Below are 16,523 nucleotides of genomic sequence, written 5' to 3'. Positions count from 1 at the left end.
GTAAAGGTATTCATAAAGAATGCCGTTTTTATCTAAGAAGTTTGAGAATCTATGTCCAACAGCTTTTTTAAGTGATTATAAAATGAGGAAATTTGATTTTAGTTGTGCAAAAATTACAAACAAAATTTTGCTTTTAAAAATAGTTTATTACAAAGTTGAATTTAATACGTGATCAAATTTTCTTCCTGTGTAAACTAATAAATACGCAATCAATATATTGTTATACGGTGACTTTTAAGTGTGGCTTAAGTATAAATCTACTTATATAGTTCAATATTTATAAATAAAAAAAATTCATATTAAGTCAAATACGCTTATATTTAACAGACTAAAGACAGGTGCCCACTGGGATCATGCCTCTGCAATATACAACTGTTTAGTTAATGAGATAAAATACAGATCACCAAACTAATCGTTGGGTACTAAATTGATTATCAGTACGTTTTGTAATTAACAAGATAAAAACAGTTTAGCCATTCGTCAAATATTAAACTAATTCTCAGTACATTTTGTGCCTGCAGAAATTAATTAACTTACAAGATTAACCTTTAGGATTATTAAGAGAGAAATTTAATGCCTAAAAATATTACCATTAATCTCCAAAGTCACTTAATTGAAATTTTGTTAAATTGCATACAGTACATCTAAATTTTTTTTTATTATCTATGAAGTGATGTCATTGTAAATTCAGTATACAAATATCGAGATAAGAATATATTTAAACAATCTTCAAAGTTGTACCATAGTTTGAATATACAGGATAGGCAATAGAAATATCGAGATAAGAATGCATTTAAACAATCTTCTAAATTGTACCGTAGTTTGAATATACAGGATGGGGCAATACAAATATCAAGATAAGAACACATTTGAACAATCTTCTAAGTTTTACCGTAGTTTGAATATACAGGTCGGGCAATACAAATATCGAGATAAGAATACATTTAAACAATCCTCTAAGTTGTACCGTAGTTTGAATATACAGGATGGGGCAAATAAAAGTGGCCGGATGCGTGAATACGACTTATCTTGAATACATGCAAGTAATCACACCACTGTTTTGTCAGTAAACAATTTCGTTTTGTGAGGAAACCTCGAGTATTACAAATAAGGGGTACTGCAACAACTTTCTTAGTCTACAAGTAAGGCAGGAAAAACGTTTCTGACGAGAGATTGCAGCTATTCCAGATGCTAAGCTTCGATTTGCCTTCCACAACTTGTTGACCAGGGTCCAAATAATGCCAAGAAATGAATGGAGGTCGCTTACAACATCTGCTCTTTGGCATGTTAGTGAAATATTTACTTTCCTTTGCTGCTCTTCTTTGTTGCGTGGAACACTGTTCTCCAGGGCCACTTTTATTTACCCCACCCTGTACGTGCATAGACATGCTCTTAATGTACATTCATAGACATGTTCTGTTTAGGTTCTTAAGCATTCTTCGTAAGGTGGTGGTGGTGAAATTCTATTGTAAACAGAAGCATTAGACACCCCTATGTCTGAGTTTTGTTGCAACTGTTGATCCCATTCTTGATAATGACGTTGATATGATGTTACAAAGATCTGATCGTATCGTGGTGGATCGTACGGTGGAAGCCGTTGAGAGTGTGGTGCAACTTCATGATGTGACACTATGAGCGGGGATTCATCTGAGGTAACGCGGTGATTCCGTATGTTTATTCCAGATGTGGTAGATGGTTGCGGTGGAGATTCATGGACGTCTCCTCGAGTGATGGTTTTATTATCAATGCACTGTCTGATGGAATAGCAGCAACATTTTAAACAATAGTACCAAAAAATCAAGTAGAGAATTGTAAAAACAGCAACAGCAACAAAAATAATTGTGTAATTAACGGAAGATGCAACTTCTGTACCTGAAAGCAACCATTAAAACATTTATTCATATTTTTTATTAAACAAATTGATTAGAAAAAATTAGTAATTGAGTAAAAATTTAGAATTATAATATTCAAAGTAATCGAATTACGTTAAACAGAAATATATCTTTGTAATAATATACACTTTTAAAAATAAATATGTGTTTTATTTCTCAAAATTTATAATTTAAAGACTGGTATAAAAAGGAATCTGATAACTTATTCACTTCGATTTGAAGGACAAATTAAGTTTTTTTGTTGTTCAAATTTCTGCTATTTCCTACATAAATAAAGATTTAATAAGGGATATTCTGTTTCATAAGGGATATGCTAGTTTTTATGTAGCTTCAAAGCCATAATAGCATCATTCCAAGTAAATGAATGATGATTCAGAAAATTTTCGATGAGCAAGCATTACCCTCTCATTACTTAACTATTGAACAAAACAAAATGAAATTTTGGATATTTTCCAAGATGGCTAATTTTATTGAGGCAAGAAATATTTAAGTAACAGCCTCGAGTTAAAACATAATTAATTGGATCATTAGTTTTTGCATTATTTTACGTCAAAGTTGAAGATTTCTTTTAAGCCGCATAATGTAATTTATCGAAAATTATGAGGGGAGCATTTTTTGGCAACTACGGGCTTTTCATATCTGAAAATAATAAAGACGTCTCATTTTGCATAAATTTATTCATTTTTTCAAATTAAATTCATTTTAGAGAAAATAAATAGTTTAGATTGGCAGTTTTTCGGATTGTACGCTGCAATAAACAAATAGATATTGCATTATGTAATTGAAAAAGCAATAATAAATGCAAAAGAATTATACTTTTTTCCATAACTGATGATAAAAAAACTGATGAAAGAAAACAGTTATAAAAAAACATTTTATAACTGATGATAAAAAAGAATAATCTTTCTTCCTTCCTTCAAAATTTTGAATTCATTTAAAAGTTATTGAATTTTTAAATTTTGATGTTTTTAATATATAAATTATTAAATCTGTGCTTTAAGGTTTTAGAAATTTTTAATTTGCTGATTTGTATTTATTTTAAAATTTCCGTTGTATTTATTTTAAAATTCTATGGGCCATCCACCAGTCGATCTATTGGATAAAAGATTAACAGATCAAACAAGCATTCAGCATCTTTTCACATTAACTTTCCGGACTTCAAGTTTTTTCAAACACTAATCAAGAAAAATTCTCTCTAAAATTCATTAAGGAAAACACCACAGAACACATAAAATTAAACTGAATAAAAGTACATTTTAGTGTTAGGGATTAACAGGAGGACAGACTTGAGAAATTTGCCTGTAAAATACCAGTTAAATATCTCAACGTACTTTCGGACTAAGAAGACAATAAGAATAATCCTCCTTGACCGAGCAGAAGACACGTGGTAAAATGATTGGGACAACCCGGAAACAAAAGGACTCTGTAAGCACCAACTAATAACAAGGAATAAACTTCAACATAACTTTTATGTCAACCATTTTTGACAAACCACGGTTCGCACGCGTCTCACCAGAACAGAATCTTCAACAAACTCAACATATGCAGTACTTGCAATACTATCGAGAACAACCAATATATGCAATACTTGCAATACTATGGAGGACAACCAATATATGCAATACTTGCAATACTATAGAGGACAACCAATCTAATCGAGGACAACCAATATATGCAATACTTGCAATACTATGGAGGACAACCAATATATGCAATACTTGAAATACTATCGAGGACAACCAATATATGCAATACTTGCAATACTATAGAGGACAACCAATCTAATCGAGGACAACCAATATATGCAATACTTGCAATACTATGGAGGACAACCAATATATGCAATACTTGAAATACTATCGAGGACAACCAATATATGCAATACTTGCAATACTATAGAGGACAACCAATCTAATCGAGGACAACCAATATATGCAATACTTGCAATACTATGGAGGACAACCAATATATGCAATACTTGAAATACTATCGAGGACAACCAATATATGCAATACTTGCAATGCTATGGAGGACAACCAATATATGCAATACTTGCAATACTATCGAGGACAACCAATATATGCAATACTTGCAATACTATGGAGGACAACCAATATATGCAATACTTGAAATACTATCGAGGACAACCAATATATGCAATACTTGCAATACTATAGAGGACAACCAATCTAATCGAGGACAACCAATATATGCAATACTTGAAATACTATCGAGGACAACCAATATATGCAATACTTGCAATACTATAGAGGACAACCAATCTAATCGAGGACAACCAATATATGCAATACTTGAAATACTATCGAGGACAACCAATATATGCAATACTTGCAATACTATGGAGGACAACCAATATATGCAATACTTGAAATACTATCGAGGACAACCAATATATGCAATACTTGCAATACTATAGAGGACAACCAATCTAATCGAGGACAACCAATATATGCAATACTTGAAATACTATGGAGGACAACCAATATATGCAATACTTGAAATACTATCGAGACAACCAACATATATAATACTTGCAATACTATAGAGGACAACCAATCTAATCGAGGACAACCAATATATGCAATACTTGAAATACTATCGAGGACAACCAATATATGCAATACTTGCAATACTATGGAGGACAACCAATATATGCAATACTTGAAATACTATCGAGGACAACCAATATATGCAATACTTGCAATACTATAGAGGACAACCAATCTAATCGAGGACAACCAATATATGCAATACTTGAAATACTATGGAGGACAACCAATATATGCAATACTTGAAATACTATCGAGACAACCAACATATATAATACTTGCAATACTATAGAGGACAACCAATCTAATCGAGGACAACCAATATATGCAATACTTGAAATACTATCGAGGACAACCAATATATGCAATACTTGCAATACTATGGAGGACAACCAATATATGCAATACTTGAAATACTATCGAGGACAACCAATATATGCAATGCTTGCAATACTATCGAGGACAACCAATATATGCAATACTTGCAATACTATCGAGGACAACCAATATATGCAATACTTGCAATACTATGGAGGACAACCAATATATGCAATACTTGAAATACTATTGAGGACAACCAATATATGCAATACTTGCAATACTATGGAGGACAACCAATATATGCAATACTTGCAATACTATCGAGGACAACCAATATATGCAATACTTGCAATACTATGGAGGACAACCAATATATGCAATACTTGAAATACTATCGAGGACAACCAATATATGCAATACTTGCAATACTATAGAGGACAACCAATCTAATCGAGGACAACCAATCTAATCGAGGACAACCAATATATGCAATACTTGAAATACTATCGAGGACAACCAATATATGCAATACTTGCAATACTATAGAGGACAACCAATCTAATCGAGGACAACCAATATATGCAATACTTGAAATACTATCGAGGACAACCAATATATGCAATACTTGCAATACTATGGAGGACAACCAATATATGCAATACTTGAAATACTATGGAGGACAACCAATATATGCAATACTTGCAATACTATAGAGGACAACCAATCTAATCGAGGACAACCAATATATGCAATACTTGAAATACTATCGAGGACAACCAATATATGCAATACTTGCAATACTATAGAGGACAACCAATCTAATCGAGGACAACCAATATATGCAATACTTGAAATACTATCGAGAACAACCAATATATGCAATACTTGCAATACTATGGAGGACAAGCAATATATGCAATACTTGAAATACTATCGAGGACAACCAATATATGCAATACTTGCAATACTATAGAGGACAACCAATCTAATCGAGGACAACCAATATATGCAATACTTGCAATACTATCGAGGACAACCAATATATGCAATACTTGCAATACTATAGAGGACAACCAATATATGCAATACTTGAAATACTATCGAGGACAACCAATATATGCAATACTTGCAATACTATAGAGGACAACCAATCTAATCGAGGACAACCAATATATGCAATACTTGAAATACTATCGAGGACAACCAATATATGCAATACTTGCAATACTATAGAGGACAACCAATCTAATCGAGGACAACCAATATATGCAATACTTGAAATACTATCGAGGACAACCAATATATGCAATACTTGCAATACTATGGAGGACAACCAATATATGCAATACTTGAAATACTATCGAGGACAACCAATATATGCAATACTTGCAATACTATGGAGGACAACCGATATATGCAATACTTGCAATACTATCGAGGACAACCAATATATGCAATACTTGCAATACTATGGAGGACAACCAATATATGCAATACTTGAAATACTATCGAGGACAACCAATATATGCAATACTTGCAATACTATAGAGGACAACCAATTTAATCGAGGACAACCAATATATGCAATACTTGAAATACTATCGAGGACAACCAATATATGCAATACTTGCAATACTATAGAGGACAACCAATCTAATCGAGGACAACCAATATATGCAATACTTGAAATACTATCGAAGACAACCAATATATGCAATACTTGCAATACTATGGAGGACAACCAATATATGCAATACTTGAAATACTATCGAGGACAACCAATATATGCAATACTTGCAATACTATAGAGGACAACCAATCTAATCGAGGACAACCAATATATGCAATACTTGAAATACTATCGAGGACAACCAATATATGCAATACTTGCAATACTATGGAGGACAACCAATATATGCAATACTTGAAATACTATCGAGGACAACCAATATATGCAATACTTGCAATACTATAGAGGACAACCAATCTAATCGAGGACAACCAATATATGCAATACTTGAAATACTATCGAGGACAACCAATATATGCAATACTTGCAATACTATGGAGGACAACCAATATATGCAATACTTGAAATACTATCGAGGACAACCAATATATGCAATACTTGCAATACTATAGAGGACAACCAATCTAATCGAGGACAACCAATATATGCAATGCTTGCAATACTATCGAGGACAACCAATATATGCAATACTTGCAATACTATCGAGGACAACCAATATATGCAATACTTGAAATACTATCGAGGACAACCAATATATGCAATACTTGCAATACTATGGAGGACAACCAATATATGCAATACTTGAAATACTATCGAGGACAACCAATATATGCAATACTTGCAATACTATCGAGGACAACCAATCTAATCGAGGACAACCAATATATGCAATACTTGAAATACTATCGAGGACAACCAATATATGCAATACTTGCAATACTATGGAGGACAAGCAATATATGCAATACTTGAAATACTATCGAGGACAACCAATATATGCAATACTTGCAATACTATAGAGGACAACCAATCTAATCGAGGACAACCAATATATGCAATACTTGAAATACTATCGAGAACAACCAATATATGCAATACTTGCAATACTATGGAGGACAACCAATATATGCAATACTTGAAATACTATCGAGGACAACCAATATATGCAATACTTGCAATACTATGGAGGACAACCAATATATGCAATACTTGCAATACTATCGAGGACAACCAATATATGCAATACTTGCAATACTATAGAGGACAACCAATATATGCAATACTTGAAATACTATCGAGGACAACCAATATATGCAATACTTGCAATACTATAGAGGACAACCAATCTAATCGAGGACAACCAATATATGCAATACTTGAAATACTATCGAGGACAACCAATATATGCAATACTTGCAATACTATAGAGGACAACCAATCTAATCGAGGACAACCAATATATGCAATACTTGAAATACTATCGAGGACAACCAATATATGCAATACTTGCAATACTATGGAGGACAACCAATATATGCAATACTTGAAATACTATCGAGGACAACCAATATATGCAATACTTGCAATACTATGGAGGACAACCAATATATGCAATACTTGCAATACTATCGAGGACAACCAATATATGCAATACTTGCAATACTATGGAGGACAACCAATATATGCAATACTTGAAATACTATCGAGGACAACCAATATATGCAATACTTGCAATACTATAGAGGACAACCAATCTAATCGAGGACAACCAATATATGCAATACTTGAAATACTATCGAGGACAACCAATATATGCAATACTTGCAATACTATAGAGAACAACCAATCTAATCGAGGACAACCAATATATGCAATACTTGAAATACTATCGAGGACAACCAATATATGCAATACTTGCAATACTATAGAGGACAACCAATCTAATCGAGGACAACCAATATATGCAATACTTGAAATACTATCGAGGACAACCAATATATGCAATACTTGCAATACTATGGAGGACAACCAATATATGCAATACTTGAAATACTATCGAGGACAACCAATATATGCAATACTTGCAATACTATGGAGGACAACCAATATATGCAATACTTGCAATACTATCGAGGACAACCAATATATGCAATACTTGCAATACTATGGAGGACAACCAATATATGCAATACTTGAAATACTATCGAGGACAACCAATATATGCAATACTTGCAATACTATAGAGGACAACCAATCTAATCGAGGACAACCAATATATGCAATACTTGAAATACTATCGAGGACAACCAATATATGCAATACTTGCAATACTATAGAGGACAACCAATCTAATCGAGGACAACCAATATATGCAATACTTGAAATACTATCGAAGACAACCAATATATGCAATACTTGCAATACTATGGAGGACAACCAATATATGCAATACTTGAAATACTATCGAGGACAACCAATATATGCAATACTTGCAATACTATAGAGGACAACCAATCTAATCGAGGACAACCAATATATGCAATACTTGAAATACTATCGAGGACAACCAATATATGCAATACTTGCAATACTATGGAGGACAACCAATATATGCAATACTTGAAATACTATCGAGGACAACCAATATATGCAATACTTGCAATACTATAGAGGACAACCAATCTAATCGAGGACAACCAATATATGCAATACTTGAAATACTATCGAGGACAACCAATATATGCAATACTTGCAATACTATGGAGGACAACCAATATATGCAATACTTGAAATACTATCGAGGACAACCAATATATGCAATACTTGCAATACTATAGAGGACAACCAATCTAATCGAGGACAACCAATATATGCAATGCTTGCAATACTATCGAGGACAACCAATATATGCAATACTTGCAATACTATCGAGGACAACCAATATATGCAATACTTGAAATACTATCGAGGACAACCAATATATGCAATACTTGCAATACTATGGAGGACAACCAATATATGCAATACTTGAAATACTATCGAGGACAACCAATATATGCAATACTTGCAATACTATCGAGGACAACCAATCTAATCGAGGACAACCAATATATGCAATACTTGAAATACTATCGAGGACAACCAATATATGCAATACTTGCAATACTATGGAGGACAAGCAATATATGCAATACTTGAAATACTATCGAGGACAACCAATATATGCAATACTTGCAATACTATAGAGGACAACCAATCTAATCGAGGACAACCAATATATGCAATACTTGAAATACTATCGAGGACAACCAATATATGCAATACTTGCAATACTATGGAGGACAACCAATATATGCAATACTTGAAATACTATCGAGGACAACCAATATATGCAATACTTGCAATACTATGGAGGACAACCAATATATGCAATACTTGCAATACTATCGAGGACAACCAATATATGCAATACTTGCAATACTATAGAGGACAACCAATATATGCAATACTTGAAATACTATCGAGGACAACCAATATATGCAATACTTGCAATACTATAGAGGACAACCAATCTAATCGAGGACAACCAATATATGCAATACTTGAAATAAACTGCTGTTTGTAGAAAATGCAACACCATGAAGGAATCATCAGAATCAAATGAAATTCGCAGCAAATGTCAATTATAGGATATTATGCAAATTAATAAAGTTTCAGAGCCATCGCGCGTGCGTGGCGCGCGCAGCGCCCTCTGAATTGATGCTGAAAGCGTATAAATAAAGTGCTGTAGCGGGACGTTGAAAATAGTCTATGATTATTTGTTAGTGGCAAACGTTTAGTGAGACCTGAGTATGCCTCCACGACGGAAGAATAAGAAATTCAAGCAACTTACGGAGTTTGAACGAGGGAGGATAATCGGCCTTCGAGAAGGAGGATTTTCCTATCGCGCAATAGCAGCTCGTATGCAGCGGAACAGTTCCACAGTGATGCGAGTTTGGAAGCAGTGGACCGACGAGCACCGAACAACTCGAAAAACAGGCACTGGACGACAGAAGGTGACGTCAGAGCGCGATGATCGACACCTGCTCCGCATGGCGGTGAATGATCGCACAGCTTCCTCCAGGCAGCTGGCAGCACATTGGTCTACTGCTACAGGTGTACAATTGTCGGCTTCGTCAATTCGTCGTCGTCTGCTGCGCCGTGGATTGCGTGCAAGGGTGCCATTATACAGGATTCCCCTCACGGCGGATCATCGACGGCTGCGTCGGCAGTGGGCTCTTGAGCACAGAGACTGGCGAGCTGATTGGCACCAAGTTGTCTTTTCAGATGAATCACGCTTCATTTGTGGACCCATGATGGCCGTGTTCGTGTTAGACGTTATGCCGGTCAACGCTGCCTTCCTGAGTGTATTATTGAACGACATAGTGGTCGAACACCCGGAGTTATGGTCTGGGGTGCGATTTCGTATCATGGACGATCCAATTTGATACGAATTGAGGGTAATCTCAATAGCAACAGATACGTCCGTGAAGTGCTACAGCCCGAAGTCGTTCCTTTCCTTCAAGGCATCCCTGGAGCTATCTTTCAGCAGGATAATGCACGCCCACATGTTGCGCGGACTGTTAGAGACTTCTGTTCAGCACAACGCATGCAACTTCTTCCTTGGCCTGCTTATTCGCCGGATATGTCGCCTATTGAGCACGTGTGGGATATGGTTGGTCGGCGTCTCACTCGTGATCCGCGTCCTGCAGTTTCCAAAGACGAACTTTGGTTGCGCATACAAGCGATATGGAATTCTCTTCCTCAAGCAGATATTCAACATCTGTTTGACTCCATGCCACGTCGTATAGCAGCACTTATTGCAGCGCGTGGTGGCTGCACCAAATACTGATTTCGGACGCTTAATTTGTTTATTTTGTTTTGAAAATTTCATCATTTATTTGTATCAGTACAAGTCGTTTCTGCATTAAATTTCATTTGATTCTGATGATTCTTTCATGGTGTTGCATTTTCTACAAACAGCAGTTTACTATCGAGGACAACCAATATATGCAATACTTGCAATACTATAGAGGACAACCAATCTAATCGAGGACAACCAATATATGCAATACTTGAAATACTATCGAGGACAACCAATATATGCAATACTTGCAATACTATGGAGGACAACCAATATATGCAATACTTGAAATACTATCGAGGACAACCAATATATGCAATACTTGCAATACTATGGAGGACAACCTATATATGCAATACTTGCAATACTATCGAGGACAACCAATATATGCAATACTTGCAATACTATGGAGGACAACCAATATATGCAATACTTGAAATACTATCGAGGACAACCAATATATGCAATACTTGCAATACTATAGAGGACAACCAATCTAATCGAGGACAACCAATATATGCAATACTTGAAATACTATCGAGGACAACCAATATATGCAATACTTGCAATACTATAGAGGACAACCAATCTAATCGAGGACAACCAATATATGCAATACTTGAAATACTATCGAAGACAACCAATATATGCAATACTTGCAATACTATGGAGGACAACCAATATATGCAATACTTGAAATACTATCGAGGACAACCAATATATGCAATACTTGCAATACTATAGAGGACAACCAATCTAATCGAGGACAACCAATATATGCAATACTTGAAATACTATCGAGGACAACCAATATATGCAATACTTGCAATACTATGGAGGACAACCAATATATGCAATACTTGAAATACTATCGAGGACAACCAATATATGCAATACTTGCAATACTATAGAGGACAACCAATCTAATCGAGGACAACCAATATATGCAATACTTGAAATACTATCGAGGACAACCAATATATGCAATTCTTGCAATACTATGGAGGACAACCAATATATGCAATACTTGAAATACTATCGAGGACAACCAATATATGCAATACTTGCAATACTATAGAGGACAACCAATCTAATCGAGGACAACCAATATATGCAATGCTTGCAATACTATCGAGGACAACCAATATATGCAATACTTGCAATACTATCGAGGACAACCAATATATGCAATACTTGAAATACTATCGAGGACAACCAATATATGCAATACTTGCAATACTATGGAGGACAACCAATATATGCAATACTTGAAATACTATCGAGGACAACCAATATATGCAATACTTGCAATACTATAGAGGACAACCAATCTAATCGAGGACAACCAATATATGCAATACTTGAAATACTATCGAGGACAACCAATATATGCAATACTTGCAATACTATGGAGGACAACCAATATATGCAATACTTGCAATACTATGGAGGACAACCAATATATGCAATACTTGAAATACTATCGAGGACAACCAATATATGCAATACTTGCAATACTATAGAGGACAACCAATCTAATCGAGGACAACCAATATATGCAATACTTGAAATACTATCGAGGACAACCAATATATGCAATACTTGCAATACTATAGAGGACAACCAATCTAATCGAGGACAACCAATATATGCAATACTTGAAATACTATCGAGGACAACCAATATATGCAATACTTGCAATACTATGGAGGACAACCAATATATGCAATACTTGCAATACTATGGAGGACAACCAATATATGCAATACTTGAAATACTATCGAGGACAACCAATATATGCAATGCTTGTAACACTGAGAGGAAAAATCACTTTCCAAACAATCTTAGTTTAGACAATCGCAAAAATATTTTTGGTACGACAGGATATTATGGAGAGACTCTTTAAGAGACGAATAAATTAAAACCAATATAAAATTCATCTGGATTTCATGAAAAACCTAAAAGAAACTTTTTTTAAGTTATCTTTGGAACTGAGACGTGCAGATACAGCAAAAATTTTAACTGGGAAATTTTAATTTTTGACACTCAGTATTTATAACTAAAAGCTTCAATTATGTGAAACGTTTGAAACAATTAAGTAATCAATTAAATCTGTTTAAATACATATAAATTTGTCTTCTTCATGGCTACAAACTACAAAGGTTTTTCTGTTCATCTGTAAGTGCTCAGCTGATATGCTTGCTTTTTTATTGCATCTGTATTCTTCACAATTTTGAATTGTACAGTGGGGAAAAAAACGGTCCACCCTGGATAACTTTTGATCTAATGATTGGACTCACACGTTCTAGGGCTCAATCTTAATGGCTTGAGGGGCTGATCTCAAATATATAATTATTAATAAGTGTAGACGATATTGTAAGTTACAAAACCAGACACAAAACCTACTTTCTTTGAATAAACATACTTTTTTTTGTAAGAAAGTCAGATCCGATTATTAGATCAAAAATTATTCAGGGTGATCCATTTTTTGAACACTGTACAAATGATAGGAAAGATTTAACAATATAAACAAAACGATCTATAAAAATTAAACGTTAACAGATGCAAGTATGAATCAATCTACAAAACGTTTTTGATATCGATATGGAAAAGCAATGAACTTACTTAGTGTGTTATCAAAGTAGAGTAAGTCTCGTAGACAACATATTCTCAAAACAAAAGGAAATAACAGATATAAAGATGGTTCATACTTTTGTCAAGGTGAAAAAAATTGATGTTGAGATAAGAAGTTCAATGCGCAAAAACCGGACCACCCAGAATAACTTTTGATCTAATGATAGGATTTTTAAGTTCTAGAAATCAATCTTAATGGCTCGGAGGGTTGACTTCAAATACGTTTAATAGTCACTGCAGACTATATTTTAAATTACAAAATCAGACCCTAAAACGTACTTTCTCTGAATAAATATACCCTTTTTCGACGAACTTGTATTTCTGACCCCCAAAAAATATCTGGGGTAACCGCAATCTGGGAAGTATGGTCCCCTTAGTCCCCCTAATATGATGCCAATAGTCCCACAGGAGGAGGTTACCTCAACTGTGCTAATTAATTTAAGCACATCATATTCCAAGTTACGAAATCCGACACGAAAACTTACTTCTTCTGAACAAACATACTTTACTTTTGTTGCTGACTGATTTTGATTGCTGATTACCGCAATACAGTTACAATCAGGGAAATATGAACCCGATAGTTTGGTCAGTAGAGCAATCTAAACTTTGGAGCCTTTAACGTTAACTATGATTTCTGCGTATTTCGCATGGCTAGAGAACATTTTAAGGGAATCAGAGCTTTTCTGTACAAAATTATAAAATTCGTTTATCCAAAGATGATTCCCTAAATAAAATAACTATTAGCAAATATTTATTATTTTTTATTATTTTATTGAATAAAAGTCTAAAAAAATATGAATGGTACGTCAGGCAATTTTTTGTTAAAAATTATTTCACAGCATGTAATTTTACGTGACGCAATACAAAATTTGAGCGAAATCAGTAGAATAATTCCCAAGAAATCGAATTTTAAGAATGCGACCTTTTTAAGAATACGAATTACTATTATTTTTATACATGCATAAATATCAATATTGTTATTTTAATTAATCAACGTACGCACGCTATTTTAACTTTTAGTCAAATGAGATAAGAGAGCAAAACAATCTGAAATGAGTTGCGTTAGCAGTTTTAGTTTGTGGTTTGCGAGTATTTACTGATGTTGATTTACTTAGTATTCTAATATTTGGTGTTCAAAATATATTTCCCTGAAATTTGAGCAATAAATAAAATAATGTTAATCAAATTTTTCATCACCAAACAGTATTAGCTATTCTTTGAATTTGTAAAATAAAATTAAGATGTGATTATAGCTTTTGTAATTAAAATATGTGATTTAATACCACAGTTTAAAAATTAGGTTCTAGATTTTTACTTTTTTTACATAAAAAAAGTGCTTAAACTCACATTGCATTATTATTATTTAATGCATATGCTAGTGTAAGGAGATAAATAAATATATAAATACTGATATCAATATTTATTCCCTGCATTGCTTCAAATTTTACAGTATAAATGCTTGTAACTTTAAAAAATATTTACGTATGATTTCTGTACAATTATCAACTATTTATAATTGGTTGTTCACTTACTGCCCATCAACAATGTAGGCTCCGCTGAAAATTTTGTCAAATTTAATGTTGTAAAAGGTTCAGAGGAATTATCTGAAAATAATTAAAATCATAAATAAATAATTAAAATAAGTAAAATAATATAAAAGCAGTAAATAATGTTTCAAAATTTTGCAAATATAAATTCTGATTCATTAGAAAAAATTATCACAGTTTAGGATAATTTTTGAATTTGTAAATTCATAAGTAAAACAATTGAAATTTCTAATTCAAATGTTTACACTTTTGAAATTGTTTTAAACTGTTTCATTTTACATGGCAAACTATTACTTAGTTGCGAGGTTTAAGTATTTAAGAAACATTTTTATAAACGAATTTGATGTTATTAAAAGAATAAATAGAAGCATTTAATTAATTCTTAATTATAAAAGAACAAGATAATAATAATAAAATAAAAATTAACTTAAAGAATGATTTATAAAAAAAGAATGAAGTAACTTCTTTACTTTGTTTTCTTTTAGTATCTATTTGCTATATAAATGAAATTCGATTACTGAAAAAAAAAATTACTAATTTTCCTTATGGCAACTTAAAAAGCAGACTTATTTTATGCATCGTCACGAAGTTCTCCAAGAGATCTAAATTAATAGCTTCGATGAATTCTTAGACTTTGTTTATTAAAATCCTTTTGTTACAAGTTTTCTTACAAGTTGAGTGTATTTTTTTAATTAATAAAAGTCCTTAAGTATATTTTTTTATTAAAAATTAACTCATGTAGTTTAACTGCTAAAGATAAGCAGATGTATTGTTTACATTGTTAATAGGTCTTGCCTGAAGATATAGTGTTTATTAATAAATTTAAGATTTTACTATAAGGTGCGATGAATGCATTAAAAGAAAGTATGACTTTATGATTATCAAAGTTTCAATTCACTTAAAGCTTTACACATCAAGATTTGTGTTAAAATTTAGAAGCAAATAAACTTAGAGCTCGTTAAAATAGTTTTTAAGTGAATATCATAAAAACGAAATTAAAAATTTTTCTTAAACAAATTATATGTAATAGAATCTCGAAACCCGAATATCTTTCATACCAACACCTCTCTGTAAAAAATAGATTATCAAATATTCCAAAACCTTCTTCGTCTTTGACGAAAACGC

At 33.2% G+C, this 16,523-nt stretch overlaps 1 protein-coding gene across 3 annotated transcripts in view; it reads right to left on the bottom strand.

The window, feature by feature from the left end:
- Positions 1 to 125: 125 nt before the first annotated feature.
- Positions 126 to 16,523, bottom strand: part of s-cup (spermiogenesis-related protein stanley-cup) — a 30,481-nt gene continuing 14,083 nt past the window's right edge. For all 3 annotated transcript variants that reach the window (XM_016058698.4, XM_043054659.3, XM_043054660.3), the window contains 2 exons: positions 15,384 to 15,455; positions 126 to 1,872 (listed from right to left, as the gene is read on the bottom strand). In XM_016058698.4, coding sequence (XP_015914184.3) covers positions 1,421 to 1,872; positions 15,384 to 15,455 — 524 coding nt within the window. In that variant the 3' untranslated portion in view covers positions 126 to 1,420. The remainder of the gene's footprint in view (positions 1,873 to 15,383; positions 15,456 to 16,523) is intronic.

Source organism: Parasteatoda tepidariorum, chromosome 4, assembly GCF_982258835.1.
Source record: "Parasteatoda tepidariorum strain Cologne lab strain chromosome 4, Ptep-v5.0, whole genome shotgun sequence".
Taxonomy (NCBI): domain Eukaryota; kingdom Metazoa; phylum Arthropoda; class Arachnida; order Araneae; family Theridiidae; genus Parasteatoda; species Parasteatoda tepidariorum.
The sequence above is the reverse complement of the archived record's forward strand: the minus strand, read 5'-3'. Positions and strand labels throughout refer to the sequence as shown.